Source organism: Camellia sinensis, chromosome 6, assembly GCF_055761805.1.
Source record: "Camellia sinensis isolate YWXY chromosome 6, ASM5576180v1, whole genome shotgun sequence".
NCBI lineage: Eukaryota > Viridiplantae > Streptophyta > Magnoliopsida > Ericales > Theaceae > Camellia > Camellia sinensis.
Genome location: NC_138966.1, coordinates 114,005,454 through 114,020,023, shown reverse-complemented (window position 1 = coordinate 114,020,023; position 14,570 = coordinate 114,005,454). Strand labels below are relative to the sequence as shown.

General features: G+C 36.9%; 1 protein-coding gene across 1 annotated transcript; it reads left to right on the top strand.

The window, feature by feature from the left end:
- The first annotated feature begins 12,400 nt into the window (after positions 1-12,400).
- LOC145793510 (uncharacterized) lies at positions 12,401-12,721 on the top strand. Its single transcript, XM_082876355.1, has one exon. The coding sequence runs from the start codon at positions 12,401-12,403 to the stop codon at positions 12,719-12,721; it is 321 nt and encodes a 106-aa protein (XP_082732481.1).
- The last annotated feature ends 1,849 nt before the right edge of the window (positions 12,722-14,570 follow it).

The window sequence follows — 14,570 nt, the reverse complement described above, 5'->3', positions numbered from 1 at the left end:
TTTTGGTTTTTTTGCTATTTTAGCTTAGGGTTAAAAAGTCTCGTTTGGGATAGACTTTTTGATTTTTTTGACTTTTGTGAAAAAAAAAATGATTATAATTGAAATAGCATATTTTGTCCTATATGGTTGAAATAACATATTTTGTCCTATATGACTAAATTAGTCCAAACTAGTATCCCAAACGGGGGCACAATATTTTTGTTTATATAATTGTATAGATGTAGATGCAACTTGGATAATACTAAGAAGAAGTAAATGACATCTCCAATTAGAATTCCATACAAACTAAAAGTTTAATACAATATGAAAAAAAAATCCTAGCATTAAAGATTAGTAAATTACTTGAACCTATGCTTTAATTTCAGAAGGCCAAAATAAATATATAAATAAATAAGTAAAGAACATTTATGAATTTAACAAATATATGTGTAATGAGATTGCTGATTCTTTTAAAATTAATTTTTTTAAGTGCAAATGATAAAAAAATATTATTTTGGTTCATTTTAGTTTTCTTTAATCAATTTTTTTTTAATGTTGTAATTTTGAACTAAATAATATTTTTTGAAATAATTTATTTTTAACATTCTACCTATTTGCATTTTGTTGAAAACATTTATAAAAAAAAAAAAATGAACAATAAGAAGAAAAAATATGTGTGTTTGGAGCTTAAACTATATCATTTGTTAAAAAGCCAAAAATCATTTTCAATTGAATTTTTCTAATGGTTCAAATTGAAACTATTATTAAAGGATAAGTAATATCTTTGTAAAGGATAAAATCTTATGACTGACTTAATCGTCGGACTGCTTCTGGGTGGACGAACCACCGCGGTATTTCTTACTCTCTTGTGTACAAGTATTGATTTAATCTATTCTGTCGTGTACTCTCCAGCTAAATTCCCTACATTTCGACAAAGAGATCTATTTAATTATGTGGTCAGAAATCAACACCATAAATCTAAACAATTTGCACTGCACACACAATATCAAAGTCTGCCATATATTTATTCAATAATACTGCATACTTAAAAAATTTATTTAAAATTTTGTCTAGATATATCAATGTATAGATTAAATTGACTGTATGCATAAATCCAACAATATATCAATTCAATCTCTACCACATTTTCACATTGTTCGAAAAACAGCCTTTTCAATAACTATATTTTTCTTATTTATTATTGGGGATTCATAGCAATATGACATAAAGAAACTTGGTCCAAATGAAGCAAAACCCCACCCAAATCTCTATGGCTTCACCACGTCCACCGATAGTGGTGGCGGTGGGCTGTCGGATGTCGCAGTAGATGGCCCAGATGGAGGTGTCGGAGTATGTTTAGGAAAATACAACACCTTGTAATTCGATTGCTTCACCACCTTCCCCGATGGTGGTGGCGGTGGGCTATCGGATGTCCGAGTAGACGGCCCAGATGGAGGTATTCGAGCACCTTTAGGCAACATTCCAAATTGCATCATGTTCCTTGTTCCCTCAACTGGGATCATCAACATGACCGAGACCAAACCTAGCATGACTAGCACTAGGGTCAACCTAGTTCTCATCATCATCTTCTCCTCCATATAAAATTTTCAGTGTTGAGGCTAAGAGGCCACTGCCCATTTTATACATGCACGTCAATGACCTCAAAGTAGAGTGATTTTATGATTTTGGCCTTGTGAAATTAAAGCATAGATTCAAGCATTTACTAAAATATTTAATTCTAGGACTTTTTTCCATATTCTATTAAATTTGAATAAGAGTGATGGTAGGGACCCCAAATATGTGGTCCCACACTTGTGTAAGATGTTTGGTAGATTATTTGGGGTGTATAATATTTTTCTTTAAATAAAGTTACACACTAAGTGATATATTAATTAATGTACTAACGAAAGATGTGGGATCCATAATTTTGAAATTGGTATATCATAGTTTTATTGGTTTTGAATTTTTGTAGTTTGTATAATGGGTACACCATAATTTTATTAGTTTTGAATCTTCGTATAATGGGTATACCATAGTTTTATTAGCTTTGAGTCTATGTAATTTATATAATGGGTGGGGCTACATATACCAATTACTATACTAATTAGTATACCAACACATGTCATAACAATGTAATTTCAAAATTATGGACCCCACCTATTATACAAATTACAAAGACTCAAAATTAATAACATTATGTCACATCATTTATTAGTACACTAATTGATATACCAATTGGTGTGTATAACTTTATTCATTAAAATGTGTTTATATTTGAAAACATTATTCAAAATTAGATGGGGGTGGCCCATGTTGTGTGTTTTTAGCCTAGAATCATTAAGAGAAGTGATGTATTAATTTCTAAAAATATTTATTAATTATTAATTAAATTTTATAGTCAAAATTTTCAAGTTTTTATTTCATAGGCATAAATGAAGTTCTTTTTTTGACTTTCTATATAAGATTTTTCTTTAATTTTTAAATTATAGATATAGAATATAAATATAGATAGTATTAATAATAAATTCCTCCAATAGTTCATAAATTAACAGATTTAAAATATTGTCCATATTAATCAAGGATTTAATCAAAACATTAAATGGAAAAACCAATAATAACGGAATAAAGATGTACACATCAATTGGTATATCAATTAGTGTACTAAATGATGATGTTGCATAATTTTATTAGCTTTGGGTTTTTGTAGTTTGTATAATGGGTGGGATCAATAATTTTGAAATTGCATTACCACAGTACACTAATTAGTATAGTAATTAGTGTGGGTAGCCCCATTGGGATCCAAATGACGAGTTCAGATCCTCTGTCCCTAATTGTTGTACCCATCTTCTGTCCCAGTGACTACAAGCTGCCATGTGTCTATTCTCTCATTCTCGTCATTTCTTTTTGGGTAAATTACACTGACACCCCCTAAGATTTCTATTTAATATTGATTCCCCCTCACATTTAAAAAATTACATTCTCCTCTCTGAGATTTGTAATCTCATTACAAATTGTCTCATGAATTGCTAATGTCATGTCTTAAAATTTTCTAAATGACCATTTTATCTTTTTTCCTATCATTTTTTCTTCCTATCATCATGACTGAATTTTATAATTTTCCATCATTAAATTATACATAAAAATATTATTATTGAGTGATGATATATAAACATAAATTTTATATGAAATTTTCAAACACAATGATATAGATTAATAGTGACCTTTCACTTTAAAACAAAACACACATAAATATGATTTATAATTACAACAATATCACTGTCACAACATTTTTATAATATTTTTTGTATAATTTTTATATATAAAATTTTTATTTCCACCATTATATCTAGATTAGATCAATTTAATCTAGATATATTTAAAAAGTACTTTTGAAAAATTTATTGAATACAATAAAATAAAATAATGTATTAAATTTAAAAGAGAATCTATATTAAACAGAAACCTCAAGGGTGCCAGTGTAATTTACCCTTTCTTTTTATTTGCAATAACTACAACCTAACAACCCCTTCGGCATCCAATACATCGGGTCTGGATCCTCTTCTTCATTGTTGCTTCTCTTTTAATCTATTCTATGTTCTTTCTACTCTTGGCTCCACAACAATCATTTTCGTCAATCATCCCATTCTTCCCTTTTCTCTCTCACTATACTTTATACCCATCCCGTTTCTCCCCATTTTATCTCTCTACAAACACCCATTACAAAACCACAGTACCCCTCAATTTCCATCTCCTGTAAGCATAAAAAATTTATGGCTTCAAGAATCAAAACAATTACCATCAAGAAAGAAAAAGGACAAAAACTAAGCACATTTCTCTCAGTTAATTACATCTCAAATGGTATGATTTTGTTTGATATGCAGCTGTATAATTAAAAATTAATGAATAAATCAAAAAAAAGCGTGTCACTTATATATACATGTGTATCTGTGTATTAAGATTTTGAAATCGTAATTACATTCTCTCACATTAAACGAACTCTATCGGTTTGGTTGAGAGAGAGAGAGAGAGATAGAGAGGAGATTGAGAGAGTTCAATTCTAAAAATTAAATTGGCTCTGAAGGGGCAAAAATATAAAACGGATTAGATCCATGCCTTGGGCCAGTCCAATCCAGTAAGCCCAAACCTAAGTAGGTCAGACGAATGTGTGGGCCAGCTAGTTAAGCCCATCTTCATGAAGAACAATCTTCCCAAGCCCTTAAGCACTGGGGCCCAACTCGCAGTAGAAAGGACAATCCAACCGTGATGCTAGGCTGGGCCGAGCTATTAGACTTAATCTATAGACCGAACTGATGGGCTGAACCCATCTTCAGAACCAAAGTGGGCAGCCGGCCCATCTCTACAAATAGTCTAACAAAAAGCCGAGTTAAGGCACAACGGTACTAAGCTGACGGAACCTCACAGAGAAACGTGGAAGCGATGAACACATGTATGTACAGGCTGCTACCTCAGTTGGCCCACTTGCCCTAGAATAATGAAAACAGTTAGCAAAGGGAATGTGATTTGTTATATGCATGGTTACAATGAATATATGCATCCATTGTCAACTACCTGAGCAATGTTACGGGAAGCCTTGAAGTACCAAAGCTCCATGAAACCATCTTGGGTAACAAGCCAAGTCTTCTATGTAAGCCTCTTATTCTTCACATAGAAGGTATCTTATATCAACTCAACTCACTTGAACATAACTAGATGCACTCTTTCTTTTCCTCTCTCTACATCTAAAGAGAGCCCTTCATCTTCTTCGACCACTCATTCCCACGCCGAAGGGGTTTTCTGGCCAACCCCAGCCAGGCAACTTTGACGGTGTTCTTTGTTGCAGGTCCCTAGTTCCTGAATAGTCCATTCAGCTACGGAGCTCTGATACACTTTCATCTAGTGCGGGATTCGACACACACAGATGGTGCGGTGAACGTGGACTCTTCGTTTTTGAGTTCTGCATCTGATTCTGACAATGGGAATTGAGGATATTCCACTCTCTGTATCAACTCCATTGACGGAAAAGATGAAGGCTAAGGGTTTGGCGCTGCTAACTTTTCTAGAGGAGTAGATTGGAAACAACAACCGTACTCCAGACTCTGTTGAGCACCGCCAGCCCTTTCCTGGTGGCTCTTCCCGTTATTTTTTGTTAGAGAAAGATTATAGAGATCGTATCGTCGATTCTATAGAAATGGAGATACAAGAATTAAAAGCACAGATCAAGAAAATGATGAGTGACCTGATAGAGAAGAGGACTAACGTAGAACCTTCTCGCCTGCACAAGAGAAGTCTATCCCTGGAACCACCAGCGAAGAAAGTTCTTGAAGATGGTTCTGGGCAGCGAAGTCAGCCAATTTTGGTGCAAAGTGAAGCAGCAAGTAGCCACACCTATGGTTCACGCTGGAAGAAGGCTAAGAGCAAAAAAGGTCAGCCAACAAACATAGTACCCTCTCCGTCCTTATGATCTTCGTACCTAGTTACTTGGAAAGAGAGAAAATAAGTAACAACGGGAATGAGAAGCTCAACATCTAGATCGCACTGTTCATCAGAAGGAGCACCGAGCACTAGATTGGATCGTCTTCTTTCCCTTCTCTCTAGAAATTGAAGCTATGAAACCCCTTAAGAGGTTCACCCCGCCGAAGTTCACACCATATGATAAGAAGTCAGATCCACTTACATACATCAGCCACTACAGGCAGATGATGTCTCTATGGAACCGAAATGAAGCACTGATGTGCAAGGTCTTTCCATCCAGGTTGGGAGAATCCGAACTCCGATGGTTTGATCGTCTCCCTGCTGGATCAATCTATGATTGGAAAGAGCTCTCTGAAGAATTCTAGGCTAGATTTGTTTCTAACACCAAAATCCCAAAGGAACCAAACACCTTGTTCGGCCTTCAGAAGCAAAAGAAAGAAACATTTCATAACTATGCAAGGAGGTACTGGGAAGAATACAATGAATTGGACGAGAATGTTTGTAGCGAGCAGATGGCAATAATGTCCTTTAAGCATGGTTTGTGTCCAGAAAGCAAGTTGAAGCAATCGCTTACCAAGCGCCCAACCACTATCCTACAGGATTTACGACTAGAATTGAGTAATACGCTCATCTTAAAGATGATCAGATTTCCATCGAAGTGGCGTCTACCGAGCATCAGAATCGGGGGGACTGACGAAGAGTAAATCGAAGAGAATCTCGAGAAGTTGCAGTAAATCATAGAGTTCAAAGAACCCATCTACTATATCATGGAGAAAATCAAGAGAGAACCATACTTTGTTTGGCCACCAAAGATGTTAGTAGACTCAGCTCAACGCAACCAAAAGCTAAGATGTACTTATCACCAAGATAGGGGTACATGACTCAGAACTGTAGAGCATTGAAACAACATTTGGAGGATTTGGTCACTGCTGGGCACATCTAAGAATACGTTGATCTAGACAAAATTGTAACCGAACAAGGAAACCTACCACTACAATGAGATGCTGAGCAACTCCCTCGACTGGTCATCATCGTGATTTATGGCACAACCAGTCTCGACTAGGAGGAAGTACTTTAAGAAGAGATTGCACAAATTGCACAACTTTAGCAAGTTATGTCAGTTGGTCCCATACCAAAAAAGGTTAGGACAGTACCTAAATTTCCCTTATGTACTATTTCATTTACTGAGAAAGATTTAGAAGGTATTCAACATCCACACACTAATGCATTGATTATTACTGTTGGGATTGGAAAACGATTTGATGTGAAACGAGTCCTAGTGGATCAGGGTAGTGCTACAGATATCCTATATTATGATTTTTTTAGGAAGCTCGATCTTACTGAGCAAAATCTCACCCCAGCAACGGTACCATTGGTCGGCTTCAATTCTCAACCCAAATGGCCACTCAGCAAGATAGCATTACCTGTAGTAGCTGGGACAAGGACTCTTCAAATGGAATTTTTGGTTGTAAACACTCCATCCCCTTACAACGCCATTCTCGGCCGATCATAGATTCACCAGATGAAAATAGTCCCCTCAACCTATTATCAGCTCATCCGTTTCTCGACAGAGCACGGAGTAGAGCAAATCTCGCAGGACTAAGTTGCATCAAACCAATGTTTCATTGCTGCCATGAAGACCAAATAACTCTGTAACCGGGTTCAAACGGTTGAGGTAGCAAATCAGCCTATCCTAGAAGATGTTGGAGGAACCCTAGCTAAAAAGATAGTGAAAGATCTGGAGAAAGTTTTGGTAGAAGAAGGCGATGTGAGAAATACTACCTTATCGGTACCTCACTTAGCGCTGATGAGAAACTTTAGTTGTTAGATTTGCTAAGGGAAAATATAAGAGTATTCACATGGTCGGCCTATGACACTTCTGGCCTAGATTTTGAATTTGCATGCCATAAACTCAATGTTAATCCTTCAGCTCAGCTAGTCGTACAAAAGAGCAGAAGATCGAGCATACCAAAGCAGTGATTGCAGAGGTGGATAAGCTCTTAGCAGCAGGGGCAATTTGGACGGTCGAGTACCTGGAGTGGTTGTCTAATACAGTCATAGTGAAGAAAAAGAGCAACAAATAGAGAGTCTGTGTTGATTTCACTTGCCTCAACAGAGTTTGTCTGAAAGATAGCTTTCCCTTGCCACGTATAGATCAGCTCGTTGATTCAACGGTTGGACATGAGCGAATGAGTTTCTTGGACGCCTACAGCGAATACCATCAGATACCTCTATTCGGTCCAAACCAAGAGAAAATAGTATTTATTATTCTTAAAGGCACCTACTGTTACAAGGTAATGTCGTTCGACCTTAAAAACGTCGGAGCAACTTACCAACGAATGATGACTCAGATGTTCAAAGATCAGCTCAAATGAACTATGGAAGCATATATAGATGACATGGTGGTCAAAAGTAGGCTTGCAACAGACCATTTCACCAATCTAAAGGAAGTTTTCAGCATCTTAAAAACCCATCAACTGCGCCGTAATGCCTTGAAATGCGCTTTCGGGGTAAGAACATGAAAGTTCTTGGGTTACATGGTCAAGAGAAATCGAAGTAAACCTGGATCAGATCATAACAATACAAGGGATAGAAATACCGAAGAAGGCCAAGGAACTTAAAAAATTAGCTAGAATGGCGGCAACACTAAACCGATTCATTAGCAGGTCCTTAGACCGAATAAATCCTTTCTTCTAACTTTTGAGGAAAAAGGTTGCATTCGAATGGGGACCCGAGTGCACTGAGGCACTATAGGACCTCAAGATGTATCTCAGTACATCACATTTCCTTTCTACTCCAGAACTAAGAAAATAACTATACCTATATTTGGTAATTTCAGACCATGCAGTAAGCGCGATACTGATTCGCGAAGTGAAAAAGGAACAAAGGCCGGTGTACTACGTCAGCAAGACTCTCCTGGATGTTGAGACACGGTACCTACCATTGGAAAAACTAGTGTACGCCCTACTCATTGCCTTGAGGAAGCTTCAACACTACTTCTAGGGTCACACTATAAATGTCCTCACTGAGTTCCCCCTCAGATCTGTCTTCGACCGAGCTAATTTCTTGGGCCAAATGGCGAGATGGGAGGTTGAACTTGGTGAGTTCTACATTCGACATCGGTCCAGGACAGCAATCAAGGCCTAGGTCTTGGCAGATTTTGTCGTCAAATTCACCCCCGTCCCAAGCATCAAACACCTGAACACCAGCTCGGTATCGATGCCACGTACCACCGAATTGGGAAAACAATGTGCTTCAGAAGCATGGAAACTCTTCGTTGGAGACATCTAGCAACTCTACGTTGACGAATCATCTAATAATCAAGGCTCGAAGGTAGAGGTAGTACTCATATCTCCAGAAGGATTCATTTAGGAACGAGCTCTGAAGCTTGGATGAAAAGCCTCTAATAACAAGGTGGAGTATAAAGCACTACTACCTGGTTTGCATAGTGCTGAACACTTCAGCGCAAACGAACTCTTGGTTTTCAGTGATTCTCAGTTGGTTGTCAACCAGCTCACTAGGATCTATGAAGCAAGAGATGAAAGAATGGCCATGTATGTAGATAAGGCCAAAGATCTAATCAAGAGATCTCAGTCCATACGAGTGGAACGGATCAATAAAGACAGAAACAACCATGTTGATGCTTTAGCCTGTCTTGGCTCATCAGTGGATACCAAAGATGCTAGAAAGATTTGTGTCGAATTTGTGTCGGAACTGAACATTGCGTCTCCAGATTCGGTCCTCTGTATGAACTTGGAACCAAGCTAAATGGACCTAATACTTGTTTTCCTGCGATCTGGCACTCTCCCCGAAGACAAGAAAGAGGCAAACAAAGTTCGATATCAATCAGCTCGATTTTGGATCTCACTATCTAGGAAACTGTATTGTCACGACCTAAACCTGCCTCTATAGGTTTAGCATCGTAACTGGCCAGTAATCCTAGGATTATCAAAGGCCTCTAAAACAGATAAACAAAATAAAGGGACTGGCAGAAACAAATATCAAAATACAATGTGCATAGAGATGTGTAGACGTATACGAGACAGAAAATTTAAAACTTATATTCACATATATATAGTGACATCATAAGTATATATACATTATTGTCTCACGTCACCCACTTATAAACAAAACAGAAAAGGGAGTTAGCCTTATATACAGAATGAACAAAAGTCTTATTTAACAAAAGAAAGAAAAAATAAAATAGATATCACGTGCACTTGACTTGAACATTTGAAACACTTGGGAACCCCCTCAGGAGGCACAATGGTTGGCTTGACAAAACAGAGCTTGAAGCTAGCAACTTAGGCCTGGTCCAATGCCTGATCACTTACACACATAAATAATACAGTGAAGTAGAGCCTAGTGCATAATGACATAGTAAAGGTTTTATGAATGATGTCCATCACAAATTCAAAAATCAAAGTTCGTATCAGAAACAAATTCAAATTCACATACTTATACAGATTTCATAAACAGTTATATGTGGTACATCTATTAGCTACAGATCACTTGGTTATAAAGATTCACATTCACTTGAGATGGTCATAAGGACCCATTTTCACTTGAGATGGTCATAAAGACTCATTTTCATTTGAAAAAGATGGTTGCATAATCAATTTCATAAATGGAACCCACTTGAAACCCTGGTACCAGGTCACATATATCACATGAACACTTGATGCTAAGGACGCCACGAATACATTTCAAAAAATTGAACAATCATTCATGATTCATATATAGCATTTTGAAAACAAATCATATCATATTGTTCAGAAAATACTTAAATTCTAACATAGCTTTATAGAGTCATTACTCACAGATAGCTCTAGAAGTAGAACAGATCACTTGAACAAACAGATTGATCAGGTGGGTATTAACACATGACCTATAAACACATGACAAATACACTTGAACACACGTGCCATAGGTGCTTAACTTATTATTATTCTTTCTTAACGTGTGTTTCTAACTCTTATCCTCATTATAATAGCTTAATCATGGCCTACGAATGCTTATAATGCAATGAGGATGCAAACATGTACTTTGAAAACACTTGCAAAACTTTGACAAACAAGGCAGTTCACTCAAATGCAACTTTGGTCACTCGAGCGGTCTGCAAAGTCTGTAAAAGTACTAGATGCTTGATTTTCACACTCAACGGTTGCTCAACAGTCACTCGAGCCAAGTACTGAGGAAAATGATGTTCGCTTGAGGGCACAATTGGTCGTTCGAGCCACCGTGCAATTGCCTACAAAATTACTGGGAGCTCTCATTTCACGCTCAAGCCAAGGTTGAAAATAAAAGGTGGTCACTCGAGTTAACCATCAAACTTTGCAAAAATACGACGAGCTCGCAATTTACGCTCGAGCGAAGCTTTTGTCGCTCAAGCGATGCAACCAAATTCTGGAATTTCCAGATTTGCTCTTCAAGTTCAAAACTCAATTTCAAAGCTTTAAAGTTCTTTCTTTTGAGCCAAAACTTGAGAAAATGTGTAGAAACTCATTATACTTCATGCATTGAAGATCATTTTGCAAAAATCAAGGGCCAAAGTATGCCAATTCGTTAAAACCAAATCAAAACTATGCTCCTCTTCATATGAAATGCACATGCATGTAATTATCCAAGTTCTTTACCTTGCAAACATGATCAATTAAGACAAAATGACATAGAACAAGATGAATTTCCAAAACAAAGCTAGGATTATGACATGCATGCAAGAATTCTATGGGAAAACAACCTCAAATACCATGAATTATACATGTATGTATGTATTGAGCTTAAATCCATCAATCTTTGCTTATTTCTTGTATTTAGCACCTAACTCTCTTGAATTCAAATTATTGATATCTTTAAGCCAAAGTGTAAGAGTATAAATCTTACCTAAGGGTTGAATTCAAGTGTAATTCTAACTTAAAGCTCTAAATTGTCTTCAAATTCCACAAAAAATTTCTTTTCTCTTCTTTGATCTCAAATTATCTCCTACTTTTCCTCTCTCTGTACGTTTTGTTGTTCAAAAGATGATGAAATAGTATATGTATAGATGTTTCCTAGCACTCACATTAGCCTTATATAGGCTCGATTAGCATTAGGCTAATTAGTGTAATTAGTTCTACTTAATTTATTCTAATATTTGATTTTGAATTGAATTTCAATTAAACTTACCATAATATTCCAAAAATTCTAATTTACACGTTGGCCTAATCAATCTCGTGTTTAGTTGCCAATAAGGCCTTCAATTTGCATACCAAAACTGAATTTCAAACAGATATTGCAACCATAGACAGATATAAATACAAATAACACATAACACATGCAATTAACTTAAGATTTCATCTTAATTACTTGTTTGGCATTCTTAACCAAATATTATAGGCTAATCGCAGGTCAGGGTTGTTACATGTACCGACACACATACCTTGGCCCCTATCTACTATGTGTGCATCCAAATCTAGTCGAGAATGTTCTCTACGAAATTCATGATGGGATTTGTGGAAGCCACGTTGGGGAAAGATTCTTGGTGCATTGTGCCCTAACTCATGGGTATTGGTGGCCACAGATGCAAAGAGACGCTCAACAGTATGTTCAAAAGTGTGACATATGCCAAAGGTTTGCTCCTTTAATTTATCAGCCAACCAAAGCTCTTACTCCACTCATTAGCCCCATGGCTTGGACATCGTTGGACCTCTGGTAAGGGGGACCGGGAATAGAAGATTCTTCATTGCTACAACTAACTATTTTACCAAGTGGGTGGAAGTAGAAGCGTTGGAAAGCATCAAGGAAGTAGATACGAAGCAATTCGTCATACGGAATGTCGCAGTCCGTTTTGTCATCCCAAGGGTACTGATCGCAGACAATGGAATGCAATTTGACTGGAAAATTTTCAAGAAGTTTTGTGCCAAACTCAGGATCGAATATCAGAACTTCTCTCTAGGTTACCCACAGAGTAATGGATAGGCAAAGTCATCAAAAACACACCATCATTAATGGTGTAAAGAAGCGGCTTGAAAGTGCAAAAGGTAAATGGGTTAAAGAATTACCCTATGTGTTGTGGGCCTATCAGACAACGGCGCGACGCTCAACTAGGGAAACACCCTATTCCTTGACCTATGGAATGGAGGCTGTTATTTCGCTAGAAGCCGGTCTCCCAACCATTCGGTCAGAACTGTTCGAAGATGCAAGTAACGAAGAAGCCATTGCTCAAGCACTGGACATAGCAGAAGGCCGAAGAGAAGTAGCATTTATCAGACTTGCAGCCTATCAGCAGTAGCTTATCAAAAGTTTCAACAAGAAGGTTCTCCCAAGACAATTTACACCTAGTGAATTGGTTTTGAGGAAAGTTATGGATCACAAAAGGGTGCCTGGAGAAGGAAAGTTAGGTCCTAACTGGGAGAGGCCTTACAAGCTTACAGTCGTTGTTGGAAATGGAGCATACTACTTAGAGGATCTTAAGGGCAAAGCCATACCTCGGCCCTGGAATGTAGCAAACCTCAAGAAGTACTATCAATAGACTGTCCCCCTAAATATCTATCAAGTGTAATGACATTTATCTTTTGATCAATAGAAAAAGTCTCCTTGATTCCTTGAACTTTTGTTTCTAGCACTTGTACAACCTTAAGGCCAGAACGAATTAAAAATTAACATAGCAGGGGCATAGTTCAAACTAAAGATGGTTTGGACTAAGGTAGAGTTAGCGATAATTCTTAGAATAAGCTTCATTGGAAATGAACGGATTTTAGCAAGTCAATGAGTGATTTTCAGAATTAGCTTCGGTTTTTACCGAACGAAATTAGCTTCAAAACGACCTTTGGCCTATCATCATTATATTCAAATGGCCTTTGGCCCATCTTTATATTCAAACATATCAAATGGCAAACGGCCTTAGGCCCAATTCGGATATATCAAACGCATCAAATGGCCTTATACAAAATTAGGCATATAGAATACTCATTCATATTTCAAATCAACAAATTTATGAAGCTTATACAGAAGTAGCATTTGGAAAGTAACATACTTGGAAATATCTTTACTAAGATATTACTCACTGTGTTTCGCCGATGGATTTACCCTTGCGCTTGACCCTACACATTTCATATTACAATGGGTCATAAGCGATTCAATCCGTTCTTAACTTATTATTTCTCTTAGGCTTCTTTCTTATCCTTTTAGGTTATATATAAAGCTCAATGCATGCCTAAGAGTGCTTAGAAATGAAAGAGAACGGAAAATGAAACACAAAACATCTTTTCAAAATTTCCGAAACAGGGCTCCCCGCTCGAGCGGACCCTTTTGGTCTGCAAAAGTACTGGTTACTTCATTTTTATGCTCGAGCGTCACTTCGGATACTTGAGCTGAGAGTCAAGTATGTGACTAGGTGCTCGAGCGCGACTCTTTCTGCTCAAGCGGACATCAATGACTGCAAAACTGCTAGGAGCTCGATTTCTCCGCTCAAGCGTCACTTCCTCTACTTGAACGGACAAGTCGAATTCTGGGTTTTCCAAAACTCTGTTTGAGCTTCAAACTTGGTTCCAATCAATTTAATTTATCTCATAAAGCTCATATTTCTACCATGCAACCTTAGTCACGAATATAAAGGCCAATTTTACAAGGTTTGAACCTCAAATTCACATAATTCCATCTCATAAACTCAAATCATAACAAACTTACTTCATAACTTTAAAGCTCATGTAAACTAGTTTCCATATCATTTTGGATTATGCGTGCATGTGAAGTATAAGCTTCATTTTCAACTTAAATAACACAATTGATGATCATCTTCATGAGATTCAACATTATCATGCTTGCATGTGAAATTTGGTGCCAAATCCTTCATCTCTTTAGCGACCATCATTCAATTCTTCATAAAATGCATGTTTGAACTCAAATTCCATTTCAAAAAGTACAAGTGATGTTCATACTCATGGAGCTTAACAAAACCATGCTTGCATGTATGACTTAGCACTCAATTTCTCACATTTAACTTATTACATGCTTGGTTATGCAATATCATGGCAATACTCTATATGCATGGTCATGTTAACTTCAAATACTTCAAATTCAACTTAATTCTCGTTATTGATTACCATATAACTTGAATTCACAAAATTACAAACTCAAAC